Below are 16,591 nucleotides of genomic sequence, written 5' to 3'. Positions count from 1 at the left end.
GCTCAAAGGACTCCAGGCTCCCTTATTTCCTCCTCCGCTCCTTTTGGACACCATCCCCTTCAGCCTTTAGGACCGGGGAGTCTGATTCCCAAATGCTGCGTGATTGATGGGACAATTCCACGCGCCCTTAAAAGCCCTTCCCGGCTCCGTCAATCGCGCAGCAGACGGGAGGGTTGTGTTTTTGCATGCAAAGCAGACCAAGTGCTTTGGGGACGGGCTGAGAAAAACCTCGGGGGAACGCGAGGCGGTGGCAGGAGTAGCTGGGTTAAGCTTAAACATTAACGCCCTCCTGTCGAACTGAGAAGGTGGGGTTTGCTTTGGCGAAGGCGGGGCTCCGACGAAGGCCGAGCACGGTGCGGGGACGGGACAGGAGGGCAAAGGAGCAGGTCGAGTTTGGAGCGGGCGCCCTGGAGCGCGCGGGAGCACGGGGGGGGAAGGTATTGGCTGCGCCGAAGCTCGGAAGCTTCGCAAGTGCTTTGTCCGCCTCCGCCTTGGTGCGGTTCCGATGAGGTGAGTTGGCTGGGTTTAATTGGGGAAGGATTAGACTTGACCTGGGGGCTTTCTGTATGTTGATATTTTGGCGGGAAAGTCGCTTGGGCTTCCTTAGCTGGGAGACAAGCTGGCAGGACCCCTCTCCCCTTCCCCGCAGAAAGTTTCCCTAGCAGACGCTGCCGTTAAAGGGATCTTGAAGGGAGGGCTGAGTTGGGGATTGTAAACACATTTTTATTGCTGAGCCGCAGGAGTTTCTCATGTTGGGGGGAGAGTGTCTCTCTCCCTCTCCCTCCCCCCCTCTCTCTTTCTCACACACACACACACACACCCAGAAGACTACTGTAGGCAATAATGTCACTGCTAACGGCAACGGTAAGCTGGTACGCACGCAGTTACAGAGGAATGCACAATATAGGAATTACTCTAGTGCTCATACCAGGAGTGCGAGTTCAGAATTTTCTTCTTAAAGGTGCAGTCTGCTTAATTCAAAGGCTTCAGAAGGATTACGCCGCCCGTCCTGCAAGGACAAAAGGAGGGAAAAATAATCCTTGGTTTCAGATGCTGTTCATTTCGAGGGATCCTGCGCAGAAGCTTTCTCGGCCTCCTCCTCTTGTGCTTCATTATGTGTCATAAACTCATCCAAACCCTATCAAAGAGTGCTGGAGTACTGGAACGGTTGCAACTGTTATTATGGCCTACAGTTGGATTAATGGGGATGCTGGAATTCTTGTTTATTGACCTCCCTAGTACTAACTCTGTAATGTTGTACATGTTTTCCCACAAGTCCGATGGCGCTGAAGGGGTCTTATCCTCAAAACAGGCCTGGGTTTTCTCAGCCTTAGGCTAATCAATTGAGTAAACAGGCATACTTGAGCATGGAGTTGTTGGAGCAAATACAGTTCTAAAACCCTGTTTTAAGTATTTTGGAGCAAATGTCCAAAAGCAAAATGTTAGTTGCTGCTATTTTTTGCTTTTAAAAGCTAAAGTTGTGTAATAAATATACAAGTTTGTAAAATATTCCTAGACTTTGTACAGTTCTGCTTATCAGATTGGGATTCTGCTGGCAGGAGGCACAAACTTTGCTGCTGAACTGCAATCTTATACATGTTAACTCAAAAGTGAATGCCCTGGAGTTCATTGGTGCTTTCTTCAATGTAAATTTATGAAGGATTTATTTTTCTGGGAAAGGACGTGAAATTTGTGTAATGCCATTATTCTTCGTTGAAACAGTTTGGGAACAGGTTTGTTCTACAGTAGCTACTTCCTTAGGATTCCTTGTATACCTTTTGGGGTATATTTGAAGGTATCTCCACCCGTTCTCAAAAGCACTGTTAACTTTTGTACAAATTGTACCTATTTTCTTAATAACCCTGATATATATGCATAATAGTATTTGAAATATGGATTGGTGGTGCTATTGAGTGAAATTAGGTTTGATGGGAAAAAAACCCTGCTCCAGTCTGCATAACTATTGCATACCCTACAAGGTTTCAAACTTAAAAAAATATTTTTCTATAGAATTTATTTGTGATAGGAAATATAAAGGGGTCTTAATTTGCCTGTCTGCTGGAAAGCAGAATGTGACTTACTTGTAGATCAACAGAAGTTGATCCAAGACAAATGATTACTTTTCCTTTGCTTTGCCTTCTGGAACCACCGTGGCTTATGTTAAATTATTCTTGGCTAGTAATCTTTTGCTGTAATTAAGTAGACCCCTTTATTTAAAAACAGCCTTGCTGTTTAACTGCATGTAGAATAAGAAACTGCCTACTTTAAATGTCTCAGAATAACTTCAATTAGAAATTTCTATTATTATTTTTTCGGGCACAATATAACCAGTCAACCTTTTCATGTTATCATCCCAGGGATAACTGCAAAAATACTTTTGAGACTGCCTACTTATTTAAATGTTAAATTCTGCTTCCATAGGTCCACTATTAATATACTGTACTCATCAGCTGTAGGCCTAAAGTCTTAAGAGTGTTCATCAAGCATTTATTTCATTTTATGGAAAATAATTTTTCTCCTCTATTCTTTAACCACATTGATCGGAGTCTGTGGGAAGATGGAAAACACTGAAACAATTTTTTGATATTTCAATTTGAATGAGAAATATCAATACATCTGCTAATTATCCTGCATAAATGGGAAATTACTGTTTAAAAGAAGGATCTAGTACTTAATCCATTCCTCCTCTGTATTTTTGAGAAGCATTTGAATGTTATCCATTAGCTGTGTCAGCTGCTACTGCTCAAATCCTTTTCCAACAGTACTAGACATGCTTTGGAAATGATAGACTTTTTATTTTTTTTATTCCTTTTTTTATTAAAAAAATAAAAAATGAAATGATGGACACTTTCTTCTATATCTTTTCTTCCCGTCAAGGGAAGAATTTATTAGATTGTAGCTACTGAATGATTTTAAGTTTTTGTTTTTCCTTTTTTTGTTGTGCAATAGGACATATTGCATTCCTGTGTTGATGTTGAATTGACCTCAGTTCTGGGTTATGGATGGACAAAATGAAGTAGACTTTTCCAATAACAACATTACACCATTGTGGAAGAGAAGATCAGCGCATCGTGGGCATTTGCATACCAAGAACAAAACTAGACCACAATCCTATCAGAGTTCCACTGGGGTGCTCTTCACAGATTTTCCTGTGGAAGACAAAGACACGTTCACTTTAATGCAACCTGATGAAACAATTACTTCTCCGGACAGCAACTCTATTCAAAGGCGTCCCTTGCTTTTGACCTGTAAAAGTATACCAAACGGAAAGGTTCAATTTCCAGAACACAGAATCTTATCTTCTACACTTTCTGATCAGACCCCACATATCTTGAAAATGGTTTCAAATAACTCTATAAACTCTATGTCTAGTGGTTCTATAGATTCAGCAAGCAGTAAATCAACTTACGCAAGAAAGGCTTCTAATCAAGCATCACTTAGTCCTGAGAAGGAACATATTGTTTTCACATCAAGCCTTGGAGTGTCGCCACCAGAAATTGTGCGTTCGCCAAACAATAACGCAACCATTGCCTTAGCATTACAATCCAGTCAACCTCCTAAAAATTTAGAAAATGAACCTGTTTGCCTGAATGCTCCCCCAGACATTCCACACTTGCCTCTGCAAAGAATACCGTCAAATCGGAACGACCAATCTGATAGGCCATCTGTGACTCTGAGCACCAATAGTCTTGCTGCATTAAAAGTGGGGAAACAGCAGCTCATCCCTAAGAGCTTAGCTTCTGAAACGAGAGTGATTGGCAAAGCTAATGGCCAGAATTCAGAGCCAAACAGCAGGGCACTTAAGGTACGCAGCATGGTGGAAACACTTGATGCTCCTTTGGTAGCCAGTGAAGATGATGAAGCAGAAGGGGATGTGGAAAGCCCAGGGATGCTAAAACGTAGCTTGAGGTCTACTTCATACCGACGAGCTGTTGTGAGTGGTATTGACTTTGATGGTATTGCCAATATTAAAATGAAAAGCAAACTGTGTCAGCCAGGGCTGAAGGCAGTCATAGAAGATAAAGAGAAATTCTCTAGTTTAGGAAGAATAAAGGTAAGTAAATTAGTGAAATTATTAATAGTTTACAGTCCTTGGTAGTACAGATTGGCTTATTCTGAACTTTTGCTGTTTTAGTTTTTATGCTGCAAGATCAGGATAGTATTTTAACCATAGATTAATAAGGAAAAATGTGAGACATCTTACAGGTTTAAGGATGAGAAAGGAAATACTCATCACAATTGAGTGATGACAGCCATATCACCAAATGAATCTTTGAAATCTTCCTGAACAGGCCCTTTGCTATTATATGTAATCTTATCCATTTAAGAAAAAAACTTAATAGTTTAGTATTTTTCTTAAAATGTACACATTTTAAGTCTTTATACAATTCATCACCCACTTTTCATTATCTGTGATAATCCTTTATTTACTCTGTTAAGTGGGAACTTAATTCAAACTCCATGGCTGGAACATTACAGTGACTTCTTTATTTCATCAAGCGCTCTTAGTAGCTATCCAAAAATTTATCCCTATGACATTCATATGGGATGAAGTCTTGTGTCTGAGATATTTCTCAACTCTAGCACAAGCTTTGGATACAAACTCATTTTTTCCCCTCTTTGTGTTCAAAACTTGGTTAGTGTGGAGCAGTGGTGGGATACGACCGGTATGCCTCGGTACGGGCGTACCAGTGCCTGCTGGGAGCACCAGGTACCTTCCGGTACGGTGCTCCAGAGGGCCCACCCACCTGCCATCCTTATCTGTATTTGAGCCGATCCGGGCTTCCATGCATGGAGCGTACAGTGCCTGCGCGATGCTCCGCCGAGCAGCTGGAGCGTCACAGGTGGTAAGTATGCATGCGCACGCTGCGTGTGTGCATGTGGTGGACACCTGGACCCGTTGCACTGTACCGGTTGCAACGGGATCCGGAACCCACGACTAGTGTGGAGTATTGTTCAGTGCAGAAATAAACTGTTGAGAGCAGTGACTTTCTGTGACCCTTTAGGTACTCTAGCTCTTATTAGGATCAGAGGCAAGCCAAGTCCCTCACTTTTATCTCAGAAAAAAGCAGACTCATGCATTAATTTGCTGCGGACTGGAAAATGTTTATATGTATAAGAATGAGATTACTTTTGATACATTTCTATTCAGATTCTCAAGTTTATGACATTGATATGGTAAACATGATTGTTCCAGAATATGTCAATATGACTTGATTGAAGATTTGGGATTATGAGCCAGGGTGGCGCAGTGGTTAGACTGCAGCACTGCAAGCTATTTCTGTTGACTGCTGCCTGCCTGCAATTTGGCAGTTCAAGTCTCACCAGGCTCAAGGTTGACTCAGCCTTCCATCCTTCCGAGATTGGTAAAATGAGGAGCCAATATGCTGACTCTGTAAACCGCTTAGACAGGACTGAAAAGAGCTCTCTACTGTAAAGCGGTATATGCTATTGCTATTATATATTTTTATTTATTATATTTATGGTGCTAATGATTTCCTGGTTGTAAATATCTGTATAACTTTGATGGAAATATTGCTTATATCACCATGAGCTTCAGTTATACTTCAAGATTAATCCAATATATAAAGATTATATTAATTTCATTTAGGGCAATCATGGAACTGACAAATGAGAAGAGCAGGATGCAAAGATGCAAGCTAATGAATTCATTCTTCACAAACTTTTTGTGCATATTACACGTCCCATCTAGATTCCAGTGTGTGTATTTAGAAGAATTATTTTGGGTTGGGGTTTCTTTTTAGATAATTGTATTAAGGGGGTGTATATCCTACAAATCAATTTTTCTGGCATCTTAATTCATATTAGTCAAAAGAAACTGACAGGATTTCTTGCTATCTATTCATGTAGTACCTTTTTCATAAAGAAAAGTTAAATTTCCCAGAATTTCAAAGTCAAATAATTTGTGCAAAGGCAACATTTTATAACTAATTACAGAGTTCAACACATATACAATGTATAAGGTTGACTCAGCCATCCATCCTTCTGAGCTCAATAAAATGAGGACCCAGATTGTTGGGTCAATAAAGTGACTATAAACCACTTAGAGAAGGCTGTAAAGCACTGTAAAGCGGTATATAAATTTAAGTCCTATTGCTATTTGACATGGTTTTTAAATTGGATTTTTTAATATATAAATTTGCCAAATCTGGACTTTACTAAAAGCAACATGTTTTTTTATTTACAGTCCAGTCTTTTCTAGGCCTTAAGGAAAGCTGTCCACCCAATAGTTTTTTAAAATAGCATAATCAAACCCCCAGCTGGGACTTCAGAGATTTTATGCAGGAATGTATGCATTAAACCAGGGGTGTGAAACTCAAGGCCCAGGGGCCACATCTGGCCCATGGGGTACTTAGATCTGGCCTGTGGGGCCACCATGGAAACAGCTAAGGACTAGCCCATGGTGCATCTGCCAGCGAAAATGGAGCTCAGGAGGGCCGCGGGATGCCCTCCCAAGCTTCGTTTTTGCTGGCAGACGGTTACAGGGTGCGATCACAGCCAAAATCGAGTTTGACACCCCTGCATTAAACACTTAAAAAACCAAATAATTTGAATATTTATTTTTTAAAATTCCATTTTGGAATGTAGATATCATCTGAAGAATGTTAGGGTTTTCTTTTAGTATCCGCTGTGTGGTTTGTTTAGTTTTAGCTTAATGTGTTGTGCGGCCCAGCCATTCTGTGTTGCAAGTTATGATTATCTCTTAGCAAGATGCATAAACCTAGCTAGTCATTTAACACTCTGATCATGACTATTATATCCTGTTCTTTTCATTTCTTCTATCCTGTTAAAACTGAATGAAGTAAATTGTGATGCAAGAGGTCTTTCTGTCAATCCAGCCTTCATCTGATCGCTAACCTGTTACTTTTGACCTTTTATGTAACTCTGGGAGCATGGAGAATCTGCTCGGTGGAGGTGGAATAGGAAAGTCTGTTTATGTCAATCTTGTTTCATGTATCCAAATTTTAATCCAATTCCCTAGACTTACTATCAAATGTGAAGACATTATCTGTGATAGAATATATATGAAGTCTAAAAGAAAATGCTTTAAAAATCTTGAAAAAATAGAAAAATAGAAAATCTGGTGTGGAATTTTTAGTAATTTTCTATAGAACTAGAGGTTTTTTTTTAGGATAATTAGGGGAGAAATCTGCCTTTTTTTAACCAAATACTATTGACTTTAAAGACTTAATAAAATCATTTACTGTATACATTTTATTAAGCTTAAACAGTGAACCATTACATACTTTAACAAAGATTTTTTTAAAGAATTTCAGCGAAAACATTACTGATATACATGTTAAAAGTCTGTTATTTTTAAACATTCCTCTAATTTCAGCAGAGACAGTGATTCTAAGAGTGGTTTTATTTTGTGAATGGGTTTGGAAAATTCTGGTTCAGAATCAGAACTCTACCAAAGTTTTAGATCTGGAGGATGGCTACTATCCTAACTTACTAATGATTAAATATGTTCTGGAAAACATTTGAACTTCATTTATTCTTATGCAATGCACTCAATATTCCTAGTTTCACCAGTTTCTCCTTCCCCTTCTCTATTTTCTTTTTGAAATATTATAGAAGAAAATGCTAAAAGGACAAGGAACATTTGATGGACAAGGTAAGAGCTGCTTGGGGATACTGTACTTATTTTTAATGATAAATTGCAGTTAAGGCGAACCTTTTTGACTCCGAGTGCCAAAAAGGTCACATGGAAACGTTGCGTGTACGCATGCTTATTGCGGTTGTGCTCCGGAAAAGCCAAACTTCTGGGTTCTAGCATGCATGCCCAACACTCAACTGGCTGGCACACATGCGCAGACTGGTTTTTGGCAATGCTGCACGTGAGAAGGGATAGTGCTTCGGAAAGGCTGAACTTCCGGGTTCTGGCATGCAAGTACTCCCGACAATTAGCTGGTTAGTTTTCAGTACTGCTGTGTGCACGAAGGACAACTGATCATCATGCACATGCGCACTAGAAACCCAGAAGACCAACAGGCAAAGTCGCGCATGCCGGTGACATGGCTTCGTGTGCCACTTTGGGCAGGCGTGCCATAGGTTCGCCATCACGGATATACTGTATAAAGAGATGGAACCAGGTTCAGTTTTACACCGCAAAGCAAAGTTTGGATCAAAGGTGTAGATTTTTCTGTTTATATTTACAGGGTGAGGGAAAACAAAACCAAAGTTATTGCAGCAAATATAAAGTAGCATTATTATTGCAATATCTAGTAGGGTTCTTCTGCTGATATCATGGATGTCAGGACCAACTTCATAATGTATTTAAGTAGAGTAAAACAGGAGAAGGAAACTTCCTATTGCAAACAATAGTTGCAATTCTGTCATATTGTATAGTTAATGATAGGAAATGCAAGGCATTAATCTTGTATAATGGTTACATAAGCATTGGTTATGTCTTATTTGCAGGGGTTTACCATCTGTCCTCATGGATATTGTGAATTTTTTTTGTTATTATCATTCTTGGCTATAATTTACATATTTTTATCACTTGTGGGCAACAATTTGGTTTGTTGGTTATTTGCATTTCAAATGTCTGTGAATTTTTTAATTCATAATTTTCTCTTTTTTACATTGTTTTAAGTTTTCTCATCAAACATTTTCCTTTTACATCTTGCCTTTGTTCATTCAATGTTTCATGTTTCTTAATTTGAGACTGCTTCATTTTTTTAGCCACAATATACAGGTAGTGTTTTATGCTGGTCTGTGACCATAATAAAGACTTGATTTGGTCTAAATATGCTGCTGGTTTAACATTGCAATTTTTAATATTTTTTTCACACTTTCAGTGGCATCATCACCCTTTGTTATTACCAGTGTAACTTATTTATATATCCTATATTTTAGAAATCTTAGGCTTTTAGTCCAAGTTGTAATTTGAACAGTTGAAAAGTAACATGATAAATTGAAAGCAGGGGTCAAGTCCAGTTACTCTTCCCCTATTCCAAGAGTATTAATAACAGGAAAGCAGACTTGATAGGTTTGATCCCATGTAGAACTAACTTCTATAGAATTCAATAAGTAATCATAAGATTCACATCTAGGAAGAATTGAAACATAGTTCAGCCTACTTTCACAAAGTCATCTTATGGTTGACTTCTTAGGTTTCTTAACTGATTGTGTGTCTATTTTTAAACTGCATTAATTATTTGTCATTTATCTGGAATGTAAAGACTGAAATAGGGCTATCTGGGGGTTTTGATTGAAACTTCAGATACTTAGGTCAATTTTTTTGTAATAACAATGTATGGTACTAGGGATTTACAATATATTGCTCACATTATCAATTTCTTGAATCTTAGAGTAGTATATATTTAGTATTTAAAAAGTAAAAGAAATCTATCAGATTAGGTATAATTTATGCAACACGATAAAGTATGGAGTGATTTGATTGACATTTTAATAGACATGAGAAAAAAAACCCAATATTTAGTACTAAACTCTAAGATGTTGCTTTATACACTTTAGCTCTGCATTTGCAATTATAATTACAAGAAGCTAGTTGATTCTGTTTAAAGTTTCAAATGATTTTATACCTTGTTTACATACCTTGCTAATAAGATAAATTGGTCAACTTTCGTAAGAACCCTTTGTGTTCAATCATCCACAGGATGGGGAGAAATAAAATAGGTTCTCTCTTGTTTTTCCTTCCTGAATTTGGCTGAACTGATGTTCCTGTAATTTATAATATGCTTTCCCAGTGTCTGTTCTGAACAAAACTAGCTGTCTAAGAGAAAATTATTATAATTATAAAGTCTAGAAGCATCTCAAATAATTTTCCTTTTTTGTTATTGCAGAAAATGCAGTGTTGTATCAGAATTACAAAGAAAAAGCTTTGGATATAGATTCCGATGAAGATGTAGAATCAAAAGAACACAAGTCAGATGAAAAAATAGTTATTCAATACAAACCTCTAAGATCAACATGGAGTCAACTGTCTGCAGTAAGTGTTGTAATATTAGTAAGTACCTCAAAGTTCAAATTGGAAACTCGTGATGTTTATAAGCAAGTTGTTTTTTTACCAGCCAATGTGAATTTTTACAGCCTTATTTTACCCTCAATTACCTCTCAAAGCAAAATGTTTATCAACATGCAGAAACTATTCAATAGTTGTAATTGGCAAAGAGAGATGGCTGCTACATCTGCATTCCTCTTTTTGATTCATGGTTTTTAAAGCAATCAAACTAACTGGGTGAATATTTCAGGAAACAATTAGAAGTAAACTATTATTTTATGGAAATGAAAACTTTTGATTCATTCTTAATAAAATAAGCATATGGAGCATAGTCAGGGTGATCCATTCCTTCTTGCCACTTAGGAAACCAGTAAAATCTGGGTCTTTCTACAGAGCTTTTGGAAGATCTTCACATGTGGTTGATAGAACAGTATGGATTAGCTATTTAATTGTCCAATGATTAATTGCATAGGTTTTATTTGTGTTGTCTAGAAGCTCCACAGAATTCATGGAACAAACAGTATACCAATAGATAAAGAATAAAAATACAAAACAATTAGAAGGCGCGACTGAGCAACTTTCTTTCACTATAAATGTTGGGGCAAGCAAGGTCTTGTGAGAGCAGCCATTAGTCTCCTGATCGTTTGAATGGTGGTGGTGGAGGTGGTGAGGCCTGGACTTCCAAGGAAGTGGCAACCTTGTGCTGTACTTCAGCACCCTGCCAACTCACACATAGCCTGTGCCAAGCTTCCTGTGGCTCCCACGGTGCCTTCTTATCTGGCACTCCTTCCACTTAATGACTTGCACAATTGCTTAACAACATCAACTTGGAGAGCCAGGATTGCAGTCATTGAGCAAAGAGGTCATGTGACATCTTTGCTTAGTGACTGAGTTTGTTCCCAATTCTGATTGTTAAATGAGAACTACATATACCGTATTTGTTTCATATCAAACCAATGTAAGTAAGAGTTTTGTTTAAGAGATGTAGAGAGCTGTACAAAGAGCAGGAAAAGTGCAAGGACATATTTTTCTGTGTATTTCTGTATGTCCAGCTTTCTATACATTCAGCTGACACCTGAACAGATGTTCTATTCCTCCAAATTCTAAACTACTAAACATTTTCAGAGAATTCAAATATGACCTTAATCAAAAGATTCACTGTGAATGAATGTTACTTAAATCTTTCTGAAACAGTGTGATTGAATTGGATTTCAACTCAATCATTTACAGAACATAATTTAACAGCATAGTTTAAAATTAAGCAAAAAAACCCTCAATCCTTTATTATTTTACCAACTGCTCTAAAAGTTTGTTTTCATTAACTACTCAAAGTTTGACCTATAGCAGTCAGAACAACCAACTGTGCTGTGCTGTTAATTTCCCACTGTGTTCTCTGCTGGATTAGAAGAGAAGATGGACTGAATCAGCTGAAATGGTTCATTGCAGGGAGCTGAAATTATAGTATGAACATCCACATTTGGCCATTATCTTAGCAGTCTGATTATTGCTTCCATGTGGTGCTTCCCATAACCATTCCACAGGGGCTCCTGCAGAGCTGTTGAAAAAAAATAATCATGCCACTAGTGCCTTGTCCACTTGAGATCAGCAGCCTCAGCATTATCAGACCAATATGAATGGATAATGCATAATGAAAATCACTTCTGCGATATAACTATCTTCCAGCAGTTTCACAGATAAGGAAATAATTTAAAAAAATATTAAATCTGTGTCTATATATACACATCGCCGTGTCACGAGCATAACTTCTTCTCCGGCTTCCAAACTCCAAAACTCAGCTGCCGAGTCTTTCAACAGCGGCCGCTCTAGGAATGTTCTGTATAGTTGTGGGCTGGCTGCCGGACAGAGAGTCTTCCGGACAGAGAGTCTTCCGGACAGAGAGTCTTCCAGCAGCCAGCCCACAACCATACAGAGCCCTCCTAGAGCGGTCGCTGCTAGAAGACTAGGCAGCTGAGTTTTGGAGTTTGGAAGCCGGAGAAGAAGTTATGCTCGGGGTGCGGTGGTGGCACCCTGGTTGGGCCAGGGCATGGTGAGGCTGGGAGGCATGCTTGCTGGGGGCGGAACAGGCACTCATGCAATCCCCTTCTCCAGCCGGGCAGAGCTCCATGCACTGACCTAGGGGGTACCCCTAAAGTGCCAAGCTGCGGGAGCTGGGGAGGGCGGGCAGAGCGCCACATGGCTTGGTGCCTTAGGGATACCCCCTAGGTCAGTGAATGACGCTCTGCCCGGCTGGAGAGGGGGCTTGCCGGGCGGTTGCTTGTAGCATGGTCACCTCATGGCTGCTTCGCCCCTGCGGCTGTGCCCAGCTCTTCGGGAGCCCACTCGCAAGGGAGCAGCCGCCTGCAACTCCCCCATCCGGCCAGCCAGAACGCCACTCCCCAACCTAGCAGTATCCTGAAGGCGCCAAGCTGTGGGAGCCAGGGGGGAAGGCGCTCACAGACACCTAGCGGTATCCCGAAGGCAACAAGCAACGTGAGCGCCTTTTCCCCCTGGCTCCCACAGCTTGCCGCATTTGGGATACCGCTAGGTTAGTGAGTGCTGCTCTTCCTGGCTGGAGGGGGATGGGTTGTCCAGGCGGCTTATTTTTGGGGGTGGGCTTATATTTTTGGAGACACGAAAAATGTGGCAATGCGTTAGTTTCAGGACAGGTCGTATTTTCGGGGAAACACGGTATATATATAAAGTTATATATATAAAGTTCTGAAGTTAGCTGCACTTACAAGTGCAATTTGATTAATTGCTCAAGTGATGTTGTCAGCTACTTATGTCATTTTAATGCTTGGCATTATCTTTGCAAACTACTGTTGTTCCCAAAAGTGAATAGAAGATAACATTTTAATGACTCAAGAATCATTCCAATATACTATAGTCAACCCTATCAATAACCTATTATTGATGCAGTAATACCTTTCTAAAAAGGTCTCTATTGGCTATAACATAACTTGTATGTAAGAATGACTCTATTAATTGACAGGTATTAGAGATAAAAATTCACCAAGCCAAATATAGTTCAGTAATCACACTTTATGACTTCTTCTTGATCTCACAAATATGAAACAAAATTGGGTAATTGCTTGGTTGGATTTATTGTTGACTGGATTTATGCAATCAAACAAGTTGCATTATGATTTAATGCAGTTGTGAACCCATATGGTGGTTGTAAGGCAATATTTATAAGTTAGCAGAATCTAATCTATTAACAAGCTAAAGGCCATGATTTTCAAATGCGGTTTTAAAGTTGTTATGTGTATATAGGGGATGAATTACAAATTGTGCTGTAGTCAGATTCTGTAGTCAGGTGGCTGCATCATTAAACAGCTATGTTGATAAACAGCTAATATAAACAAGATAAATGTGTGTAACTATACAGGATAGTTTTCTTTTTGACAGTGCCCTTTAAAAAAAATCTTCATGATAAAACTGTAAATTACAAGGAGGAACATAGTACTATTTGGACAATAGCAAATTGAACAAACACTTAGATCACTTGGATCCAAGTGATCACTTAGTCACAGCTTTCTGCACTAGGAAAAGACTCTTAAATTTTGACAATTTGATTAGCTAGTATTTTTTGAAGCAGAGTTATGTATATAACTTAGGACGGTGATAGTGCTATCACACGATCTCGAGTGCCCACCCACATAACTTAATGCCACGCCTCACCTGTGTGGACCGGGCATTTTTGCGCAAGGCTTCCTCGCCACTCCCTGCTCTGGCTGCTTCCCATTGGCTAACACCCAGTGAGGGGAGAAGTTGCTCTGCCACAAACGGGCAGAGATTGGGGGTGGGATGCTCAAGTGTGCCCCTGTGTCAAAAAACCTTCCATTATCATTCTCCTGTTTAAGATTGGGCCCTTTTTACTCCAGCAGGTGTGAGTCCAGTTGCTAAATTCCCCCACTCCACATCAAAGAGGATCCTGGGCACTACAATCAATAGACAAATGAGGAAGGGAGCTATCTGCATGGGGGAAAGAAAAGGGGCTTCTTTCCTCTTGCTGGCTGCTCTGTTTCCCCCCCCCCCTCCCCCATGCTAACACAGAGGATCCTGCCTGGTTGCTGCAATCCAAAGGGAAATGAGGAAGAGAGCTATCTGCATGAGGGAAAGACAAGCAGCAAGGAAATAAGAAAAAGCAGCTTTTTTCCCTCAAGGTGGCTGCTCTGTTGCCCTTTTCTCCATTTCAGCACCACGCCATGGTGCCTGCCCCACCCACCATCGCCCAGGTCCTCGCTTCCCCCAAGCTGGAAAACAAAGTTTGTGGGACTAAAAAAAAAACCTTTCAATCAATCAATTCCAACTTCGTGAGATCGCCCCCTCCCCCCCAAGTTGTCATTGATTGATTGAAGTTTTTTTTTAGTCCCACAAACTTTGTTTTTCTGAACACAATGGCAAGAAACGCGATGGAGCTGGAAATCAGGTAGGCAAAGAAATGCTTGGGAGAAGCGAGCTAGGCGATGGTGGGTGGGGCAACCTCGATGGTGTGGCACTGAAATGGAGAAAAGGGCAACAGAGCAACCACCTTGAGTGAAAGAAGCCTCTTTTTTCCTTTCCTTGCCGCTTGTCTTTTCCCCGTGCCGGCAGCTCTCTCCTCATTTCCCTTTGGATTCCAGCGATTAGGCGGGATCCTTTTTAGTAGCACGGGGGAGACGGGAACAGAGCAGCCAGCACTAGTGAAAAAAGCCTCTTTCCTTGCCGCTTTTCTGCCTCCACCCCCCCCTTGTGCCGGCAGTTCTCTCCTCATTTCTGGTTTGCATTGGGCTGTTTTTCGCTCTTTGGAAGCTTTAGGGACTCCTCCGTAGATTAAAAAACTGCCAAAAATCAGCTGGCCAGCGGGCGCATACACAGTGGAGCTGACAGGGCAACGCCTTGCATGCCCTCAGAAATGGCTCCACGTGCCATAGGTTCGCCATCACGGACTTAAGACGTACCCATTTTCTGTAAACCTGTATCCTCTTGTCTCCTGCATTTGATAATGCAAGGATCAGATGCAAGCTGTGTGGATTGTATGATCCAAAAATTAGCACAGTTCTCATTATGCTCTTGTTTTAAATAGTTATGATAAGCAAAATTTGTTTGTTGCTCATTGATTCTACTATATCAAACATTTGATACCAGAGTTCCATATAGACTTCATGAGTTAGATCCAAAGAACTGGAAATGGGATTCTTACTATGCATTGGAGCTTTAGAATCAATCATCTTCCATAATTTTCTACATTTATGATGAAAACATTGTGTTGGTAAATGTAAAGGAGTCCCTGCGGGTTTTACTCCACTCGTAGCCGATAAGCATTGGTGTACATATCGCAACTAAGGCATAGCGCAGTTTGCTTGGTTTTGGTTTAATGGACATTGGAGGTTGTAAATCATGGTTTATAATTTAAAGTAATGTATAAATTCGACCATTATAACTGAGTTAAACAATATCTGATTAACTATTGAAAGAAGAGGATTGAGATGTTGAATAGGAATTGCAGCTGAAAATCTATTTCTTGTGGACCAGAAATGTCTTCTTTAAACAAGCAAGCAAGCATGTTACAACCCCACTTATATGTGTGTGTGTAATATGCATAGGAAATATATAGGTGATGTTGGACCTATGTGTGTGGGTTATTATCCTTTTTGTTCTTTCCAATGCTCTGGTTTTATGTAAGGTCTTTTTTTTTAGTTTGCTTATCTCTTCTTAATTGACTGCATAAGAAAGGAGCTGGATAGAACAGAAAGTCTTTTGAAAATAGTTCTAAGCTATTAGAAATAAGATATATTCAACTGTTTTTAAAGCTGTCTTTGTTTAAAGAAGTAAAAGCTGTGCTGTCTCATTCACAATATGCAACAACAGGGCAATAATATGCATGTGAAAGTAGCTTGAATTGTGAGCATACCAGGAAGTAAAGTGAAAATGCATTTGGCAATAGTATATCTTCAGTTATATAAGTAAGTTTTTCAAGTTATCTGCAAGTCAAGTTATCATAAAATAGCTGCATCTTTTGCCAGGTTACATAAAAACAGCAAAGTCATTATAAAAGTAGACTGCTAACAGGGGGTATCAAGTATACCCTGTGAAGCTACACAGAGACGTGGTCAATTCAATGAATTCTTACTTTTCAGGTAATTTTGATTCATTGAGATTTAGGCAGCTGATGATAGAAGCATAGAGAGACCAAGAAAGGTGTTTAAAAATACCATACCAATATTCCTTTCTTGGTGACAGCTCCTTGGCTTTCATGAAGAAGAATCATGGCTAAAGAAATGTTATAGGGAACAATTAAACCTTTCTCTCATAAATTATCAGAAGAAGGGCCTTTCTTATTACCTAAGTACCTATAAATGACCAATTTGCTGTATTAGTCCCAAATTTTGCTCTCTGGGAAAGAAAACAAAATAGTGGGGATAGAAATCTGAATTGCTTTTTTTTACCTGAGAGTTTGACATTCTTGGACTATAGCAGTGCTTCTCAATTATTTTCTGTCATGCCCCCCCTAGGAAGAAGAAAACATTTCGCGCCCCCCCCCCCCCGCGACTGTAAATAGTATAATTTGTCTATAAAATTGTTATAAGTACACCTCTGCATAACATAGCACACCGG

General features: G+C 39.7%; 1 protein-coding gene across 6 annotated transcripts in view; it reads left to right on the top strand.

Annotated features, from left to right (window-relative positions):
- Nucleotides 1-244: 244 nt before the first annotated feature.
- The window catches only part of ARHGEF26 (Rho guanine nucleotide exchange factor 26), a 48,964-nt gene continuing 32,617 nt past the window's right edge, over nucleotides 245-16,591 (top strand). For 2 of the 6 annotated variants that reach the window (XR_014175584.1, XM_081955612.1), the window contains exons 1-4: nucleotides 245-510; nucleotides 2,950-4,054; nucleotides 7,600-7,639; nucleotides 9,834-9,979. Coding sequence is in view for 5 of the 6 variants with exons in the window: in XM_081955612.1 (XP_081811738.1) it covers nucleotides 2,999-4,054; nucleotides 7,600-7,639; nucleotides 9,834-9,979 (1,242 nt within the window). In the remaining variant the exon portion in view is untranslated. Of the gene's footprint in view, nucleotides 511-820; nucleotides 865-1,420; nucleotides 1,442-2,949; nucleotides 4,055-7,599; nucleotides 7,640-9,833; nucleotides 9,980-16,591 lie in introns of those variants that run through there. The other 4 variants (XM_081955616.1, XM_081955615.1, XM_081955613.1 and 1 more) reach the window with 4 other exon arrangements.

Source organism: Natrix helvetica (genome assembly GCF_964273705.1).
Source record: "Natrix helvetica genome assembly, chromosome: 5".
NCBI lineage: Eukaryota > Metazoa > Chordata > Lepidosauria > Squamata > Natricidae > Natrix > Natrix helvetica.
Note: the sequence above shows the minus strand (reverse complement) of the source record. Positions and strands in the feature narration are given on the sequence as shown.